General features: G+C 52.7%; 1 protein-coding gene across 13 annotated transcripts in view; it reads right to left on the bottom strand.

Annotated features, from left to right (window-relative positions):
* The window catches only part of ANKRD11 (ankyrin repeat domain 11), a 112615-nt gene that overhangs the window by 27154 nt on the left and 65462 nt on the right, over nucleotides 1-19999 (bottom strand). For 6 of the 13 annotated variants that reach the window (XM_034672675.1, XM_034672674.1, XM_034672668.1 and 3 more), the window contains exons 2-3: nucleotides 6372-6519; nucleotides 517-655 (exon numbers count right to left, since the gene is read on the bottom strand). In XM_034672675.1, coding sequence (XP_034528566.1) covers nucleotides 517-655; nucleotides 6372-6458 — 226 coding nt within the window. In that variant the 5' untranslated portion in view covers nucleotides 6459-6519. Of the gene's footprint in view, nucleotides 1-516; nucleotides 656-1100; nucleotides 2647-6371; nucleotides 6520-19192; nucleotides 19656-19999 lie in introns of those variants that run through there. The other 7 variants (XM_034672669.1, XM_034672680.1, XM_034672678.1 and 4 more) reach the window with 3 other exon arrangements.

Raw genomic sequence — 19999 nt, forward strand, 5'->3', positions numbered from 1 at the left:
TTAACTGATGTGCTTTTGCAGACCTAAGGGAGAACATGCTCACCCTCCAGCACAAGACTTCCAGGGGACTGAACAGAGCACGGGGGGGCCTGGGAACCTCAGGGGAGAGGAGCCCACACTCACGCCTACAACTGGGTGCGCGCCGGGTGCCTCGCTGCGTGTGCTGGGGGATAGGGGAGTGTTCCTGCTTGGCACTCTCGGGGGAATTCTGTGTGTGTGAACCTCTCCTATCAGCACCGAGTCACCCCGCACATCCAGAACAGAGAAGATGCTCTTAGACCTCACTCCAGACCCCACCCAGGCCTCCAGCAGGACTCCTCCAAGAGTCCTGGTACAAAGCTGAGAGGTGCAGAGAGGCTGTGGGGGCACCTGTCCTGGGGGCACATCCCAGGCAGGGTCCAGGGTCAGGAGATGCCTGAGGGAGGGGCCGTCAAGGACATTCTCTGTGGCAGAGAAGAGTCTGGCAGGTGACGATGGCCTGGGGTGGTGAGCAGGGAGTGAGGGCAGCACCTATACCTGTGTCCGAGTCCTTCTGCTCTCCATTGGCCCCCACGGTGAAGGGTAGCTTCCGTTTGGTTGCTCGCTCCCTCACCTCCTTCCCTCCATCACTGCGATCCAGCTTTGGGGTCTTGGTCAGAGAAACTTTATCTTTATCCTAGAAAAGAAAGTGACGCTTTCAGACATCATTCCCAAATTAAGTTCTCGGAATCCTCACATTTGCTGTGATTTCAATTCATGTGCCAGGAAAAGCAAATCCTTTACTTGGGGCAATGAGAAGCACAACCTGCTAGCCAGGCTCACATGAGCACACATGGCTCCCTCCACCTTCCTCTGGCTCCACACGGCCCCCCTTCTTGTCCTGAAACCCGAGTATTCCCATGACTGTGAAAAGAGGAGAGACACAAGTTGTCTCCAACATGGTTTTCCCGGGGAAGGATTAAATAATGAGGAAAACAAGAGCTGGCCTTAAAAAGGGAATGTTGGCAGGTGGAGAGTTCTGTTTTCCACCAAGAACTCCCCTATGCATGGAAGGAGCCCAAAGCCCCCTGCCTGTCTGGGCCTCCCGAAGACGCCTCCCTTCCCAGGAACAGGCCTCTTACCCTTCCCCAACTGATGTCACTACATGCCGGTGACACTGTGGGGCTGTTCTGAGGACAGATCCTGCAGGCCAAATCCCTGGTGCGGGAGGGTGGGCAGGGCGTACTGCCATCACCCCCTTCCTGGTCTTGTCTCAGGGCTGGTCCCTCCTGCAGGGTGAGGATCAAGAACCCCAAATCCCAGCCCCATCCTGACCAGCAGGCCAACCCGGGGCACGTCAGCCCTGTGCCTGCCTTGGTGCCACCAACCGTAGAATGACAGACGGCACCCACTCACGATGAGTGGGGGGCTCAGTGTGCAGCGAGCAACACCGTCACTCACTGTGCAGTGCTGTCCACGCAAGCTGAGGTGGTCCCGTGCGGAAATGGACATGCACAGAGCCCTGGAGGGCAAGGGTGAGGCAGCCCTGTTCCAAAATGACGAAGGACCCAGCGCTGAGCAACGGCAAGAGCCCCTGCCTTGCTGGCGGCGGTAGCTAAACACCCTGGATGCCCGCACCCCTGGCTGACAACACGTCCTGGGTGGGGGCTGCTCAGTGGAGACTTCCAAATTCTAACCGACACCCCGGCTCCGTGTGCTCTCAGAGCAGTGCTCCCAGTCTCCCCGCCCTGTCCACGGTATAGCAAGAGGCTTTGGGGTGCACGCGGTGAGCGCCTGGAGGCAGCACGCACAGCCTGCTGTGCTGGCGGAAAGGACTGCTTCCGCGCCGGGGTGCCTGCTGCCTGCACTCTTCCCCAGGGAAGCTGTCAGTGAGCACGCTACAGTCACAGCCACACCTCCATGCCACCCTCACAGCAGCAGGGGTCCTTGGGGTGCTCCCGGGAGGAGCCACCTGTCAGCACGGAGCACGGCCAGTCCTCATCATCTGTGGTCCTGACAGTCTTCCAGCTTGAAGAGCCGGCCATGGCATCCACCAGCCGTGGCGGTTAATGAGACACACCCTTAAATGACCAGGGAGATTTCTGCCAGAACACACAGCCAGCTTCAAGGCCATCTGGGGTGCAAAGAGGGGCCCCGGGCAGGGCCTGAGGCATGGCAACACTGCTGGAAGATGGGGCCACACAGATGCTAGGCGTACCACACCTCCAGGGACGTCCGCCTGTCATCACCTGCACCCTGCCACCCCACCCAGCACTGACAGAAGAATGGAACCCATCAGCAAAACCCCCAAACTGCAGTAAACACCAACCCACTGAGAACACTCCTGACCCACTGATGGATTTCATCTACACATTTATATAAAAGAGGCAAGAGAAATCAAGTATTCAGGAATGCAAGAAACTCAAAAACCAATGTAACTCACCACATTAAGAAAATAAGGGAAAGGAAATCATATGATCACCCAACAGCTGCCAAAAAACCTGTGATAAAATTCAATACTGATCCTGACAGGAACTCTCTGCGCACAGGAGTAGGGACCTCCTCCCCCTGACCAAGGGGCCCCACGACCTGACACCTGACGAGGGGGGTGCTTCCCCAAAGAGGGGGAGGCAGGGACGCCTAATCACAGCTACTGGAGAACAAAATGAGCGTTTTTAAATGAGCAAAAGATGTAGGGACGCCTGGGTGGCACAGCGGTTAAGCGTCTGCCTTCGGCTCAGGGAGTGATCCCGGCGTTCTGGGATCGAGCCCCACATCAGGCTCCTCCGCTGGGAGCCTGCTTCTTCCTCTCCCACTCCCCCTGCTTGTGTTCCCTCTCTCGCTGGCTGTCTATATCTCTGTCGAATAAATAAATAAAATCTTAAAAAAAAAAAAAAAAAGAGAGATGTAAACACGCCCTTTGCAAAAGGAACCAGTCACGTAACCAACTCACATTTGGGAAGATGCTCCGCGTTAAAATAATGCAAACTAAAACCAAGGGGAGGGAACCACGCTCCCACCAGAGCGGCCATCACGAGAGACTGACGGCATCGAATGTTGGCAAGAAGGTGGCGGAGCAGGCAGACCTGGGTGTTTCTGACTTCAATGTAATGCATCCCCGCGTGCACACACACGGCACTCCTGTTCCTAAGAATAAGAAAGAAACCTCACTACTGCCCATCAAAAGGCGAAGGGATCAGTCAAGTCCAGCCCAGTCACAAACAGAGATTCCATGACGTCACAAGCTCGCGGAGCGTCTCCCACAGCGGGCAGGTCCCATGTACTCGGCCGCCACACGGAGACACACAGGCTCCTCTGTCATCACATGTGGCTCAATCCCTTCCCCCCTTTTCCCCTGAAGAGTAACAAAGTACTGATCTTAAGATGTTATGTGTACACATGAAAATTAAACCATTCAGATTAATAAGTGAATCAGAAGCTGCTGGTTACAGAAAAGAAGCTGATTTCTATTGACTATAAATGATTAGAAACTGATGTTATTAAAGAATCACTTAAGTTAGTATCAAAAGACATCAAAAACACAGGAATGAATCTAACAAAATCTAACAAAAGATGTTAATTTAAGCCCCGCACACAACGACAAAACATTACCAAGAGAAAACAAAGACTTAATAAACATGGAGGAACACTCCTGTTCACGGGTCAGAAGCCGCAGAACTGTTAACAGAACAATCCTCTGCAAACTCAGCTTCACACTCGAAGTGACCCAATCCAAACACCGGCAGGCTCTCTGTGGGGACCAACCAGCTTACTCCAACCTGCGTGGACGCGTGAAGAGTCCACATGAGCAGCACGATGCCGGGGAACCACAGGCACGCGGACCGCACAGGGACGGCAGCTGCTGGAGGCGGGACGGCAGCTGCTGGAGGCGGCCCTGCAGCAAGGGCCGAAGGGTCACACCGAGGGGCAGAGGCTCCGTGGTGACACGGCGGGGGAGGCACCCTGTTCTGTTAAGTGACGGAGACCATGGGAACAGCCACAGGGAAGCAAGAACACACTGACTCCCGCCTGACAGGGCACACAGCGACAGGAGCCCATCCTCATCACCAGCATGCCACAGGAAAACAGAGATCAAAGCGCCAGATGCCACCACACCCCCAAGGGACTAAAGGTAAGCTGCACCGCCTGTGTGACAAGGACAGGAGCCGGCCTCAACTCTCGCAGGGACAAATTACTAAACCGTATCTACTGATGTACACACGTTCACGCCTTCACTCTGTCACACCCCACGTGGAGCAGCCCGAATGCTCCTCCGCAGAAGAATGCGCACAGAAGGGGCCGGACATTCATACGGTGGAGACTGCGCTGGGAGAGAGGGGGCGCTGCCCACAGGAAAAGCCTGCGAAGGGGACGTATGTTCAAGAGCAAGTCCCCTCTTACAAATCCCAACAGGGCCTCGAGGTCCCTCCACGGTGACGGATATCGGGAGGGAACCGTAAGGCGGCCTCCCCCAAGCCAGCGGTCATACTGCATATTCTGATATGGATGCGGGTCCATCCCAGGTTTTAAAAATGAACTAGACAATATGACCTATTTCACTACAAAGCTGACAGTTCCTGAGTCCCAGCTCCTCACCCACGAGCTGTGCGGGAAAAGCCAACACCTGTAACGTAACCAGAGCGGGTCAAGGAGCTCCCCCTTGAGCGGCACAGCAGCTTCGACGGGGCTCTCAGGACAGACCTGGAGTCAGAACCCTGCTGAGCAGCTGGGCTGGGGCAGGGAGTTCACTCCAGGCTGTACTGAGCTTCCCTCGCTAGCAAAACAGGGGTCGCAACAGAAGCCAACAAAATGTCTATCTTGGGTGGTACCGAGCCAAGAAAAGCATAGAGCTACCTTACTTGAGGAAAGAGCAAAGCCAAATGCACACGTCTCCTCTGTCCAACGTGTGTCACTGCTCATGCTGCCCACATCGGAGCCAGTTCTGTCCAGTGACTGCTCACCTCAAGGAAAAGAAAGCAACTCAAACCAGCCTGGAGCGAGCCCTGTGTTAGAAGGCAACCTCTCCACGGCAGGACGGAGCTCTGGAGGCCTTTTCTGGCGTCTGCCTCAGTGCAGCAGGCCCTCTGGGCCGGCCGTGCGGGTGAAGACCTGAGCTGGGGGCACAGTAGTGTGAAGGTCCAGCTGCCCGCCCAGTCTGGAGGCAGAGAAGGCAGCCCAGAGAGGGGTGCATGGGGCCTCTCCCTTGTCCTCTGACCATGGAATCCTGTCCCAGGAAAATCCACACACAGACCTGGGAACACTGACTACCAACCATGGTCTGGCCATTTAGTGTGAAAGCGTCCCAGAGGGAGAGAGACCACACTCACCCCAGGCACATTGGTCCCCGGGGGCTCCAGCTCCCCATGGGCACACCAGCACACGCCCATCCCAAGCTGCAGCCAGACCCTCCACAGGGCCCCCAGACCCAAAGGCCAGACCCATGCAAGTTCAGACCACGCTCCAGCCTCAGCCTACCCACAGCTCCTACCCATTCCTGCACATGGCACAGGGTGCTGGGGGACAGGGCAAGTGGGACAGAACTTGTGACCACAGATGCCCTCACACCAGAGCCTCCGTGGCCTGGCCACTGTGATGAGCACCGAAGCACAGCTACACCCACAACCCGCTCCCCACCTGACCTCAACCAGAGGAACAGCTCGGCTATGCTCACTCATCTCACACCCCACCCAACCAGGGTGTCAGCAGAGACAGCAGGTGCACTGACACAGAGCTTCCGTTCACACAGGTCACGGTGCAGATGGCCTGCCACGCAGGCGTCGAGGGGGACAGGGACACCTCAAGGGTGAAGGACAAGCCAGCACGGGCAGCTCGCCTCCCCCGCACAAGCACGAGTCACTCCTGTTCTTGCTGCAGATGTGCTCACGGCCACAGAGAACACACACGGAGCCTGTACCTGCTTCTGTCTGTCTGATTCCAAGTCCATACTCAGCAGCGCCCCCAGGCTGCGGGGCGGGGCGTGCACCCTGGAGCCCAGAGGCCGCCGCACATCACTGAGACAACGATTCGGGGTTACAGTGCCTTCTCCGAGTCACACGGACAACGGGCCACACCGCAAGTACAAGCACACCCCAGCAGTGTTTCTGGTCAGGACGAGGCAAATACGGTTAAACGTCAGATCTGATCTCACTGAAACCACGACAGACATCTGTGGCCCCCAGAGCAGAAACGTGGGGCCACACCAACACTAACCTCTGCAGCCTGTACACAAACCCAATGAACGCTTCACTTTGGTTTCTGAATCATGAGCACGCCCTTAAGAAAAAGCAAGTCTTCTTTGAGCCGGACCTTGCCTAGGTCACTGTGGCTGCAGAGGGACATGACAGGACAGGGACAGACAGCCAGAGGCCTGCGACGGTGAGCCAGCGAGTTGGGGCGGGCAGCTCGGGCGTTACCTTTTTCCCTGTCTGTTTCTCCACCATGTCGTTGCTGAGGGAAAAGTCTTCGTGCTGTGGTGTCCTAGAACACCCACCCTTGGGCATCGTTCTTCTTCCCTCACCTGATCTTCATTTATACGGCCATCGCTTCGTCCTCGACCGTCTGCTTAAGAGAGAACACACAGGGTCAATCAGGACCAATGCACACAAAGACCAGGCAATCTCAAATTCATGCCCCCGAATGGACTGAATGTCACCCGTCGCTCTGAGGGGGCTGTGCTCCCCGCTGGGACAGGTGCCCAGCAAGGGAGCTCAGGACTCACAGCCCAGCAGTCCACTGCAGGAGGGAGAGCTTAGCCCTCCTCTTCTAGGTCCCCTCTGCCTGCTCCATAGGCAAGGCCACACCCTAGAGGCAGCAGATCACAACCGCCACCCTCTAAGCCATGGCCTCGACCCCACTCACCACCTGGACTCCCTGGAAAGCAGCTCCCTTCCCACACTGCCCCCAGACAGAAGGTCAGGATGAGAGCCACACAGACCCAATTCCCCAACTTCTTCCATATGACAAGGACCTGAAAGCAGCCATGGGATGCCGCTGAAGGAGTCTTACAGTCCCCCCAGATGTCCAGGCAGTGCTGGTGTCCCGATCTGTACCCGCTGAGCCAGACCCTGCACTTCCCAGGAAATGCCAGGACACGTACTGTATTAATTCTGTATTTTATGATGTTTTGACATGTTTAAAAATAAAAAAAACAAACCTGCTGTCTGGGGAGAGACTGACCCTCCCAGAGTTAGCCCTTTCTTAGAGACAGCAACCCTCTGCTACACAAAACCACCCACCATTTCTTTGCCACACACAAGCCAGCCACCAGGCAACCAGAGACCACCCTAGAACCCACAGCATTATTCCAGCTAGCCAGTCCCAAGCTCTCCACCCCGCCCGTCTGCTCTTCCAGCAGAAACCCAGCAGAGACTGTATCCTTACTCCTATCTTCTGCCTCCTGGCCACCCTGGTGCCTTCCCTGATGGCCCTGGCTGCGCTCCCGCTGGGACCTGAGAGGAGAATCAACCTCCTTTCAGTCCCTGCCCGCGGCCACACGGACCCGACCCGACCACGACAACACGGGCCTTCTTAGAACACAGCCTCTTCTTCCCCTTCCGGGCCTCCTGTTTGCTCCAGATAGTCTTCCTAAGAGCCACTGTCTTCCTTTTTATAGTTTTTGTAGTTCCCTTTTATAAAGGTTTTATGTATTTGTTTGAGAGAGAGAGCATGAGTGATGTGAAGGGCAGAGGGAGAAGCAGGCTTCCCGCTGAGCAGGGAGCCCCATGTGGGACTCAGTCCCAGGACCCTGAGATCATGACCTGAGAGCCGAAGGCAGACGCTTAACAACTGAGCCACCCAGGAGCTCCTACTTTTAAATTTTCATCTTCAGAGTTAGAAAACATTTTATACAAACAAACATGTTATACAAACCATCTCCTCTTCCCTCCGTAACACACCTTCTGTGCTTTGCCATTTTGGATAAGTAGTTTCTGTAACTAACTCACCTGGAATTAACCGGCCTCTACCAGGTAGGAAGTGTGGCTTCTGAAACACAATGTTCAAAGGCACTCGGTAAGTGGAGCTCCAAACTAAGCTGCCCTTTACCATGTCTTCTGGAGGTCCTCTTATTCCTCCACATTAACTGATAAAATTTCATCAAGTATTCTCTTGATACCAAACTGACCTAAGAAGACATCTGAATTTATTTTGGGAAGGGGGGAGGGACAAAGCTGACCAGCTTTATTCACTTCCCGACACTTCCTCCCCCAGCACACAAAGCAGGTGGACAAGGCGTTTCCATCCACATGCTCCAGTGGTGGAGGCCAAAAACAACATTTTCTATCTCCGCTTGAAACTATGAATTTTACTTTCCTCTCCAATTTTCCAGGACCAAACTAGAACATCTCAGCCTGGAGAAGTGGCCTCTCAGAGCCTGACTCAGAGACAGCTGCTGGAACTCATCGGCTATGTTTCAGCAGAAGTTTGAGAGAGTACCTGACTGCCTGCTGTCATGATGGGCAATCGAGCACAGTCATCATGGGATGTCCAACCCTCCTGCTCTTGAACGTGAAACACAAGAGTCCGTGATCGCGTAGGAAACACCTGGATCAGCACACGGCCTCAGTGCAGACCCCACGATGTCCGAACCCCCATCTCCCTGCCTACTCCACAGGGGCTACACCAAGAGACAGGCACGGATGGCCACTTCATTCTTTCAACAGATGATTTCACTATGTGTCCCTGAAATGGGTCCGGCAGGTGGTCTCTCTGTTCGAGGTAGAGTTCTGAGACCCCTGAACTCCAAGGCCTGCCCTCCGTGGGAAGCCGGAACAAGAGCTCCAGAACAGGATGAGGGGACCCAGTGCAGTCCCACACCTGCCTCGGCCTCCGCGCCCAGCTCTCTCTCAAGACAGACACAGAGGGCGCAGGGCACGAGGACGGCTCGAGTTCGTTCTGAGCCCGCTCGCCCAGGAGCTTCCTCTTGACAGCGCCCTGGGCCAGGTCTGAGGTGGACGCCCAGCATCACTGGGAAGGAGCTCTGCCCAGGAATGGACAGAGAGGGTGTCTGGAATGCCACCTGAAGGCCTTCCACGACGGCCCTCCAAGGTGCACCCAGTGGCTCTAGGAGTACTTTGTGAACCATGCAGTACCACGACGATGCTGCCTGTTAACGGTTCTCACGGTCCGCCTTCAAATTACACCACCGAGGCCTTGGGTGCAAGTCTTCGGGAGAGGTCCTCTCACCCAGGCTCAGACACACCCTCCTCTGCCACAGGCCGCTGTCCCTGCTACCAGCACACACCTGCCAATATGTTCTGTTAATGTCCAAAATGAAACTGCTCGTTATTTCACCAGCAAACATGGCTTTATTCTGGAGCAGCAGAAAATGGCAACGCAGGACTGACGAGCCAGCCCCAAACCAGAGGCAATTCCAGAGCAAAGAGGAGGCAGCTCTTTTATAGGGGGGTGGGTGCGGGTGGGGCTGCTGTTAACGCAAAGTCTACAGGGGTGAACATGGGAGCTGAAGCGTAGTGGCTTCTCATTGTCTGGGCTGTTGCTGGGGGAGGAGGAAACCTTCCTTCCTCCTGCTGGGATAGTAACAGTCTCTTCCTGTTGCATTTGTAACTGACACCTCACCTCCCTGTTCCACTGTAAATGAGATTTCCCTTTATTAATTTTCACATTTCATTTTGTGGACAACCAGCTAATTCCACGCGATCTGTCGCAGGGTGCAGGAGGCCCCAAACCTCACCACGATGGGCCAAGGGACATTCTGTGCCAGCCACCAGCCAAGTGTGCCATGTCCCGTGCCCGCAGTGGGCCTCACGCACTCCTAAAGGCCACTGTCCTCAGGGCACCGCCCCACGGGCCCTCCGCCAAGGACTGGGAACACTGCTAGCTATGGGCTTAGAAGTGTCATCCCAAATGTTTTGCTTTCTTTTCCATAAGATGATTTTTCTTGAGCCCACATTCACTGTGACAGCTCAGACCACCGAGGCCACATCATTCCCCTTGGTTACAAACACCTCAGTATTCCGAACCAGGCAGGAATATGAGGAGAACCATGATGGCCATGGTCCCCTCAGGGCCTGGGACATCCAGCACTCCACACTCATTTCTCTAGGGGCAGTCAGTGAAACAGCTTCACAAAGGCCTTCAGCTCCAAAGCTCAGATGTGCCAATGATGCCTTCCAGTCGATGTTCTTGGAAAGCTGGGCACACTGGGTCAATCGTCCTGTGCCTCGCAGGACCTGTCTGGCAAGCTGTGGGGCCAAGGGGACTTGAGTCCTCCCGGCTATGTTCTCAGTGACAAACTCGCTGAGAACAAGTCTCAAATGTACCTTTATCTTCCGTCTATCTGGTCTTCCCCAAGCCCCCACAGGCTGGCCAGTCTCTAGGACTCCCCGCCATCCCACCTCCCGGCATCCAGTCAGCCTCTCCCTTGGCGTGGAGAAATGGCCATGCCAGCAAAGGGAAGGACACAGATGCAGAGAGAGCCCCAGCAACTCTCAAAACCACCCACGACTTCTCCTAAGCCAGGCAGCTACACACGTCAGGAGCCAGGCTCACCACTTCTCCCACGGGTCCTCTCAGAGGGGAGAGGCTGCCAGGATGCCACAGGCCTCCCTGCTCACTGCTGGGCACTCACTGTTCAACCCCAGAAGAGGCTGGGACACCACCCACCCCCAACAGAGTCATCACAGTGGAGACGATCTTCATGGCTGGGGGATCCTCCTTTCTAACTGGTTACAGGCTATCTCAACCTGGGCTCTGGGGCTTTCTGACCAAACAACCCAAGCCTCAGGCCCCAGAGGCAAGCTGGCTGTCCCTGCTCAGATGCACTGTAACCGTATGAATCCCCTCACTCCTGCGTCAGAAGATGCCCGCTCTGAACACGGGGACGCTCTACTCCACGTCAGAAACAAGTGTGCTCTGGGACACACGCAGACCTGACACTCGGCACCAGAGCAGCAGGACATAGGGAGGTGTCTGCAGGGAAGTGTGAATTTGGATGAAGGGAGCATGGCTGGTCTGAGGCCTGCTCTGGCCGCTAACCAGTCCTTATACAGGTTGGGCTGCTGGATGCAGCCCCTTCCCTGCACCTCCGAACCAAAGGCAGCTGCTCCAGCTTCTCAAGCTACTAGGAGACACGGAGACCACGCAGGAAAGCACACAAGAGCACCTGGAGTTGGGCGAGTCCTCTGAAAAGAGACCCCAGCCCGTTCCTGAAACCCAGGTTCAATGCCTACACTGGTGGCTCAAGCAATCTGTCAATGAGCCGGCAGCCACGTGTCAGAGCCCAGCCTCTCAGCCTGGAAGGGAACCAACAGCTGTCTGAAGCCAGCTCCCTACCCAGGGTCACACATGGGCTGGGAAAGGTCATGCAGCCCTGCACCTGTCTACGTCACAAGTGGCACACAGCCCCACGGAAGCTCCACGTGCTGTGTGACTGGCAGGGTCTCTTTCCTGCTTGCCCCAGGGGCTTGGACAGAAAGTCCATTCAGAGGGGCTGCAGGACAGTCGACAAGAGCTCTCCAAACAAGGACGAGGAGGAGGTGTGTTCCTCCCAAAGGTGCCTCGAGCAGTGTTCACACTGAGAGCTGCCACTAGCACCAGCACCAGCCCCCACCCACACCTCCACAAGCCCCCACAGGGCTTTCTGTAAGCTGACCCCAAATGCCACACTCATACTGTCTCTCCTTCTCAAAACACAGAATCATACTGCAAGTCCCTCCCCATGGGTAGGAGACACGACACACGTGACACAGGCTCCCTCCAAGACTGAAGCAAGAGGGGAGCAGACACCGTTGCAGGGCCTCCAGTTCAGAAAAACCCAAGGACTCAGCCTTATCCTTCCTTTTCTTTTTTTTTTTTTTAAAGATTTTTTTGTTTATTTGACAGAGATAGAGACAGCCAGCGAGAGAGGGAACACGAGCAGGGGGAGTGGGAGAGGAAGAAGCAGGCTCACAGCAGAGGAGCCTGATGTGGGGCTCGATCCCATAACGCCGGGAGCACGCCCTGAGCCGAAGGCAGACGCTCAACCGCTGTGCCACCCAGGCGCCCCTTATCCTTCCTTTTCAAGCGACAAGCTAACAGCAATGAACTATGGGAAGTGGGAAAGCATTTGTTCTGTCTTCCCGTGGATCAGAGCTGAAATCCGAGTGGACAAAGCCCCATGGGCGCCATGTCCAGAGGACCAGGAGAACTCAGCCCAGCCAGGCCAGGGCAGAGCAGCTCTCGTGGGGAAGGTGCAGAGGCCCCGGGCCAGTCTACATGGGTGACACACACCAGCAGTCAAGGAAGGCCCACCAGCCCCCAGGGCACCTTGTCCAACTTAGCAGCAAGCTCAGGAAGGAGAGAGGAAGCCTGAGAAGATGACCCACGTGAACAAGCCCACACACGGGAGGGAGCTCTGAGAACTCAGAACATCAAGAACCCTCCTTAACCAACTCAAAGACACAGACTGCGAAACAGAAACAATGACTTAGAAGCAACCCTGGTTTTAGGAGAGTAGAAAAATTCAAGGAGAGAATAGAAGATTCCAAAGTCTAAAACTGAGAGGAAAGGCTAAGAACTGGAGAACCAATACAAAAGCTCCCTGCCCCACAAAGGCAAAAGCACTACCAAGAAAGTAACACAACACAGCCGAGGACACAACTCTTTCCACAGGAGGAATATGACCAAGGGCAAACCACCAGCACCGATGGTGACTTAACTTCACCAACCCTCCAGCCCGCCTAGGACAAGAGGGCGGGACAGCACGCAGGACTGCACCATGGTCCTCGGCAAAGGAGTGGGCGTGACTCGGGGAGAAGTGCCCTGCATTCTCAGAGTGCCAGACGACACTGGAGCCATGGTCCAGAGACTCAAACACCGAATCTAGCCACACTGTCAGCCAGGGCAAGAGCACGGTGAAGACAGCTTCAAGCCCACAGAAAAGCCAAGCTAACCACCGCTTCACCCTTACTGTGAGGAGGACGAGTGGTCACATAGGTCACAAACTACAGCCCAAGGCCAAAACCAGCCCCTCTACCGTAGCGCTTAGGTAAAAACTGAGAGCCAAGAATGGGTTTCCTATTTTATTTTATTGTTTTTTTAACAATTTTATTTTTAAGTAATCTCTACACCCAATGTGGGGCTTGAACTCACAACCCCAAGATAAGAGTTGCATGCTTCACTGACTGAGCCGGCCAGGTACCCCGGGTTTCATATTTTATACCTTTGGGGGACAAAGAAATTCAACACTAGTATTTGTAACACATGAAAACTGCATGGAATTAGAATCTCCATGTCCATAAATAAAGTTGTACTAGGCGAAGGCCACGCCCCAAATGCCGTCCTGGCCCACAGTTCCGACCCATTTGCCACCGGCCCCCCACCATGATGCAGTGGTTGTGCTGTGTGCAGTCTCTGAGGGTGCCTCAAGCCCTTCTGGGGGCTTGCGAGGCCAACACTGTTTTCTTGACAACCTGCCTTTCACACAGGACTGGTGGGGTTACTGCCATGCCCCCCGAGCAGGTGAGACCCTCACACAAACCCAGTAACATGACCCAGGAGTACCTGCAACTGTCCTTGAGAAAGAAGCAACAATTTTATTTATTTATTTTTTAAGATTTTATTTGTCAGGGGCGCCTGGGTGGCACAGCGGTTAAGCGTCTGCCTTCGGCTCAGGGCGTGATGCCGGCGTTATGGGATCGAGCCCCACATCAGGCTCTTCTGCTATAAGCCTGCTTCTTCCTCTCCCACTCCCCCTGCTTGTGTTCCCTCTCTCACTGGCTGTCTCTATCTCTGTCGAATAAATAAATAAAATCTTTAAAAAAAAAAAAAGATTTTATTTGTCAGAAAGAGCACACGTGCGAACACATAAGCAGATGGGGCGGCAGGTAGAGGGACAAGCAGACTCCTCACTGAGCAGGGAGCCCGATGCGGGACTCAATCCCAGCACCCTGGGATCATGACCTGAGCCCAAAGCAGCCACCCAGGCACCCCAAGAAGCAACAATTTTAAATCTTACTAAATTGCAAACCTTGGGGCCCTGTCCTTCTGTACTCTTGACAAGACTTAAGGGTGCGTGGCAGGCACTGCTAGCCCCCAAGAGAGCCTCCGGGCATGGCCAGCTGACCCCGCTACATGTTCACAGGACATGGGTTTCACCTGAAAGACTCTCAGACAAACCGTTGTTATTATTATTAAGAGCTGGGTATCTGGCAGTTATCTTCTCAAAAATCAACGAACTGGAGCTATCACTTCCAGGAAAATCAGGAGTAGCTGTGGTCAATAATAAACTTTTGAGCTTCCAAGTGCAACCCGAGCTCAGGAAAACTTGTATCCATGTCCACTAGCTCAACAGCAGCCCAGCACCTGAAGACGTTCTAACAAGACCGGTAGTAACTTTAAAAGGTATTATGTATGTACGTACGTACGTAAAGGAGGCTCCAACATGGGGCTTAAGCTCACAACCCTGAGATCGAGAGTCTGAGGCTTAACCGAATGAGGCTCCCAGGAGGCTCAAAAAGGTTATTTTTAAAATAAACATGTTAACTTTAGGAAAATCTGCATAACTCAATGAATCAACATTTTCCAAATGACCGATACAGGGTCCCCGCCAGGGAAGACCACTAACGGACAGAACGCAGCCACTCATCTGCAGTGCCGACGCCGACCAGCAGGGTTTCCAGATCCTCTGAGAAGGTGCCCAGATTTGTCTCTTTCCACACCACATGCCTCTGAGAGGCTGGACTATTTTTACACTTTAAAAATATACATATATATAGCAGAATGCCATAGATGAAGTGCAGACACAGGGAGCGGTATCCAGCTATCTGTTACTTAAGGCAGATGTTAGAGAGATTTGCAGATACAGAAAACAATGCCCCTCTTTTCACTAAATTTGATTCCTTTTGTAAAATACTTTCTTTTCAGTAAAAATTTATATGTACTACTTTACTATTTTTTTCAAGTATTATTTTTTTAAGTAATCTCTTCACCCAACGACGGGGTTCGAACTCGCAACCCCAAGACCAAGAGTCACGTCCTGCCCCGACTGAACCAGTCAGGCGCCCCTGTACAAGTGACTGCAGCATTTCCACATTTTCTCAGTTATACTTTTAAAGACAATATGTTAATATAATAATTTGAGAGCTGTAGCCCACGTAACAAAAACTGTGTTGTTACTAATCCTTAAGTGTTCTAAGAGAGCCGGCCCAACACGGCTGAGAACGTCTGCAGAAGCACAAGGGCAGAGGCTGCAGAGAAAAGACCTGCTCTCAGGAAATAAACCCAAACCAGCACAGACTGACATGAAACCATAAAACAACTACTGAGCAGGCCAAGCTGTCCTGAGAAAAAAGAGTGGAAAAGATTTCTAAAAAAAGAAAGACAGAACTCATGCAAATAAACTTAAAATTGAAAGGAAAGAATCTCAGATTATATAAATACATATTAATAAAATTAAATACAGTCAAAGTCAAACACAGCTGAAGAAACAGTGTCAAAGCAGCATCATGTGGCAACCAATAGAGCAGGACCGGAAACAAGCTCACGCCCACAGTGGGCACTCACTGAGGTGCCAGAGGGCAGACCAAGGGTGAGACACAGCTCTGTCCGCCAGTGGTAAGGGGACAACTGGACATCTGTATGGAGAAATGTGACAATTTCCAACTTACACAGAAATCCCTTCTGGATGGATAATCTCAATGTAAAAGGCAGAGCCACGAAGCTACTAGACAACAGTAGAGAAAAACACCATCGCAACTATGTCAACATAAAGATCTTTTAACCAGAAACATTAACCATAAATGTAAGGTCTGAAAATTCTGACACTTTAACAGTTAACAAGTTTTGTCTATTTTTTTAAGCTTTTTTTTTTTTTAAAGATTTTATTTACTTGAGAAGAGAGAGAGCACAAGCAGATAGTGAGAGAGAGCACAAGCAGGGAGGAGAGGGAGAAGCAGCCCACCCCCCCCACCCCCCTCAGAGCAGGGAGCCTGACACGAGCTCGATCCCAGGACCCTGGAATCAGTACCTGAGTCAAAGGCAGACGCGTCACTGACTGAGCCACCCAGGTGCCCCAAGTTTTCTCTCTTAAAGGTCACCTTCCCACAGAGCAAAAGGGGATATTTTCTATGCATACAACTGACAAAAAGCTTTTATCCAGAATAAAGAGCTCCTACAAGTCATTAAGAAAAAGACAAAATACCCAAAACAAAAACGAACACGAGACTTAAGGCACATCACAAAGGAGGAAAATTTAAAAGGCCAGTAAGTGGATGAAAAACTTACCAACTGCTTTAGCAACAGAAACTGTAAACAAAAATCAAAGTAAGGCATCAAGTATCAACGAAGACGCAGAGCAAAGGGAATGGACCCATTTTGACGGGAGCGCAAACCACACAAGTGCAGGAAGACTGGGCACACATGCCAGAGAAACGCAGGCACACACACACGCCACGACCTGCACAAGAAAGTGCACTACAGCCACGTGTGCACGACGCCCCCCTGGCACGGAGCACGACACAGCAGGGACGACACACACACGACGACCTCAACAACGCTGAGAAAAACGACACTGTGTCCCCAACAGTAGACTCCAGGGCTCAGGGATGCCTGCCTAGGAATCAAGACTATTCAGAAGTGAGGATGTGGTTGCCAAGGGAGTCTGGAGAACGGGGGCTGGAGGCTGGCCTGAGCAGGTCACATAGGTATGCTTTCTGAGGTAAGTGGCGTACAGGCGCGTCCGGGTCGCTCCGTTGGTGAAGCGTCTGCCTTCGGCCCAGGTCATGATCTCAGGGTTCCGGGACCCAGTCCCACGACGGCTCCCTGCTCAGCGGGGAGCCTGCCTCTCCCTCTGCCCCTCCCCCAACTCATGCTTGCACTCTCTCGCTCACTTCTCAAATAGATAAATTAATTAAAATCTTTAAAAAAAAAAAGTGAATTGTACATTTTTACTTTGTGAACAGTGGGTGTCATGTTACATTTCACGATAAATAAAAGTTTAAGAAGCTGGGTATGTTTAAAACATAACATGAACAATACTCCGGCAGGAGTTTAGAAACAGAAGGTTGGTCACCTGACCTCGTTCCAGACCGGCCTCCCTTCACGTGGCCCGGCCCCCAGGAAGGGGCAGTGTAGTTACATGGACATCATAGGGCAGCATTTCAAAGCTTCCCTAACCTATGCACAAAGCACAGCACAAGACACTAATTACAGAACAGAATGGAAAATGAAACCTTCAGACATTCGAGGTAAACACACAGCTAGCTCCAAGGTAGGCGGTGAAGACGGACTGTAAGAACAGTAGGAAAAACACCGTCTTCCACAGAAGGAGCTAAGATACAGACTAAATGTGATGAGAGAAGAGAGCAATGTGGGCTCAACAACCGCGTGACAAAGTGTAACAGCAGACCGGAGGAGGAATAAGCTGAAAACACCCTCTAAAGCTGCTCTGCATGGACATAAACTGATGGAGGTGACCGATGGGAGAACAAACACAAACAGAGAGGTCAGAAAGAGAAGCAGGCACACTCACGCATTTCTTCTGGGGACGCACTAGAGGGTGGCCCTGGAGGACAGGAATGGGCTCACCCTGCAGAGTCAAGCATGCGTCGCCCTGCAAGCTAGCTGCCCCATGGCGGAGCTGTCCTGAGATGCAGGGCAAGGACAGGAAAGGGCAGTACCACCCAGAGGCACAAGGCCCACGTGCCAGGTGGCTGCTTGGAGCACGTGGCATATCCCACACCACGGAGCTGGACGACGTGGGGGGAACTTACTACATTGCAGTGACCTCCACAGTACTGTCAGGTGTGTTTGTGGTAATGGGTACGGAACACACACGCTGGTTCAACCTTGAAACTCCCCCACAGTAACAGGCTGAAGAAGAAAATCACAAACCCTATCAACTGATACAGAAAAGGTATTTAACAAAATGCAGTACTCCTGATAAAAACTCACAGCACAACAGGAGCACAGGGGCATATCCTCAATATGACGACAAGCTTCCACAAGACCCCACAGCTAACATCATTCCTCACTGTGGAAAACTGAACGCTTTTGCCCAGGATCAGGAACGAAAGCAAGGATGTCCCCTCCCACCACTGCTTCTGGACATCATACTAAAGTACTAGCCTGCACAGTAAGGCAAGAAAAAGAAATAATAAGCATACAAATTGAAAAGGAAGAAATAAAACATTCTGTTTGGTGATAACATGATTGTCTAGCTAGAAAATTGCAAGGAATCTCCAAAAACTCCAAGAAATAATGAGTTCGAGCACGGGTGCAGAATTACCAGAATGACACACGAAGTCCACCGCACAGGTGACGCTTGAGCGACACGGGTATGGGCTGCTTAAGTCCATTCACATGCAGACTTTTTGGATAACTACAGCACTGTCCTGTAAATGTATTTTCTCTTCCTTTTGATTTTCTTAATAACATTTTCTTTCCTCCAGCTTACTTTATGGTAAGAATATATAATATATGAAGGGCACCTGGGTGGCTCAGTCGGTGAATCGTCTGCCTTCAGCTCAGGCTGCAATCCTGGGGTCCTGGGGTCCTGGGGTCTGGCGATGTGTGGGGCTCCCTGGGGCTCCCGGCTCAGCAGGGGGCCTGCTTCTCCCTCTGATCCTCCCTCTGCTTGTGCTCCCTCTGCCTCCCTCCCTTTCTCTCTCAAAAAAAATCTTCAAACAATATATAATATGTGTAACATTCAATCTGTGTGTTAATCCAATGTTTATGCTATCAGTAAGGCTTCTGCTCAACAGTGAGCTAATGAGCAGAGTTCTGAAGGACTCAGAGTTACACACACATTTTCAAATGTGTGGGGGTTGGCGCCCCTCACCCCCACATTGTTCAAGGGCCAAGTGTATTTCTACAAACTAGCAATGAGTGTGTGGAAACACACCACCACCTACAATAGCCCTAAATAAAAAATGAAATGCTAAGGTATAAATCTAAAAAAGAAAAACTATAAAAATCTGTAAAAATTTTTAGGGGAAGATAAATAACAGGAGAAAATCTTTAAGACCTAGGGCGAGGCAAAAAGTTTTCATTTTTATGTCCTTAAGATGTTATTTTTAAGCAATCTCTACACCCAGCGTGGGGCTCGAACCCAGCACCCCAAGATCAGGAGTCTTAGCCCCACTGACTGAGCCGGCCGGGCGCCCCCGGGGCAAAAGTTTTTAGACAGGACCCCAAAAGTGCCCGCCATGTAAGGACCATGATACAGTGAACCTCCACAAGGTTAAAGCCTTTGCTCTGTGAAGGACCCAGTCCCCAGGTGAAAAAATTAGCTGCAGACCTGCGAATCAGCAGTCAGACGAAGGGCTCATTTATTAATAATCCACAATCAAAACAGCAGCAGACATCCAACAACCCACTTAGAAGATGGACACAGGACAGGAGGGCTACACCGTGGCTCTGGAGTGGCGTCAGGCGCAGACAGAGATCACCTAGCAGGGTGCTCCCAGAACACACGTTGCTGAGAAAGTGAAGCAACACACCCCATCTCATGGAGGAAGTTGTTCTGTAAACATGTCTCTGGGGGGTGTGCAGAGGGCGTGTGTGCAGGGCAGAGACACAGACTGTTTTTCTCACGAAAGGAAGCTGTCCGGATATTTCAGAAACACTGGCCCAGCTGGTTAAGAACCCTGGGTTTGGGGGCAGATACATCTAAGCTTCTCCATCTGCAAAATAAGGAACTAAAACCTTCTCCTGCTAAGAGGTCAGGACAACATCTGACGCCTGGCCGGGTCCTCACCCAACGCTCCTTCGAGACCCGCCTCCCAGACTGGAGGCGCCAGGAGGTGCGTCACTAGTGCTGGAACCCCTGAAGCTGGTGAAGCCAGGCTCCCAGGTGTACGCCTCCAACCTCCTCTGACACGACACTCTCCCCTTATCGTTGCTTTACTGCCCCAAAGGTGCAGTCCCACCTCTTCCAAGCACAGGCTGGCAAAGAGCCACAACCACCCAGGCCAGGCACTCAGCAGGCTGTGGGGTCCTCAGAGACGTGGCCAGGGTGGGCTGGCCGGGACCTGGCCTGGGAGTAAGGAGTGGTGGGCAAAGGGTCTGCCCACATTCCGCTGCAGGTGGACACACCCCAAGTGAT

Source organism: Ailuropoda melanoleuca, chromosome 12 (genome assembly GCF_002007445.2).
Source record: "Ailuropoda melanoleuca isolate Jingjing chromosome 12, ASM200744v2, whole genome shotgun sequence".
Classification (NCBI taxonomy): Eukaryota; Metazoa; Chordata; class Mammalia; order Carnivora; family Ursidae; genus Ailuropoda; species Ailuropoda melanoleuca.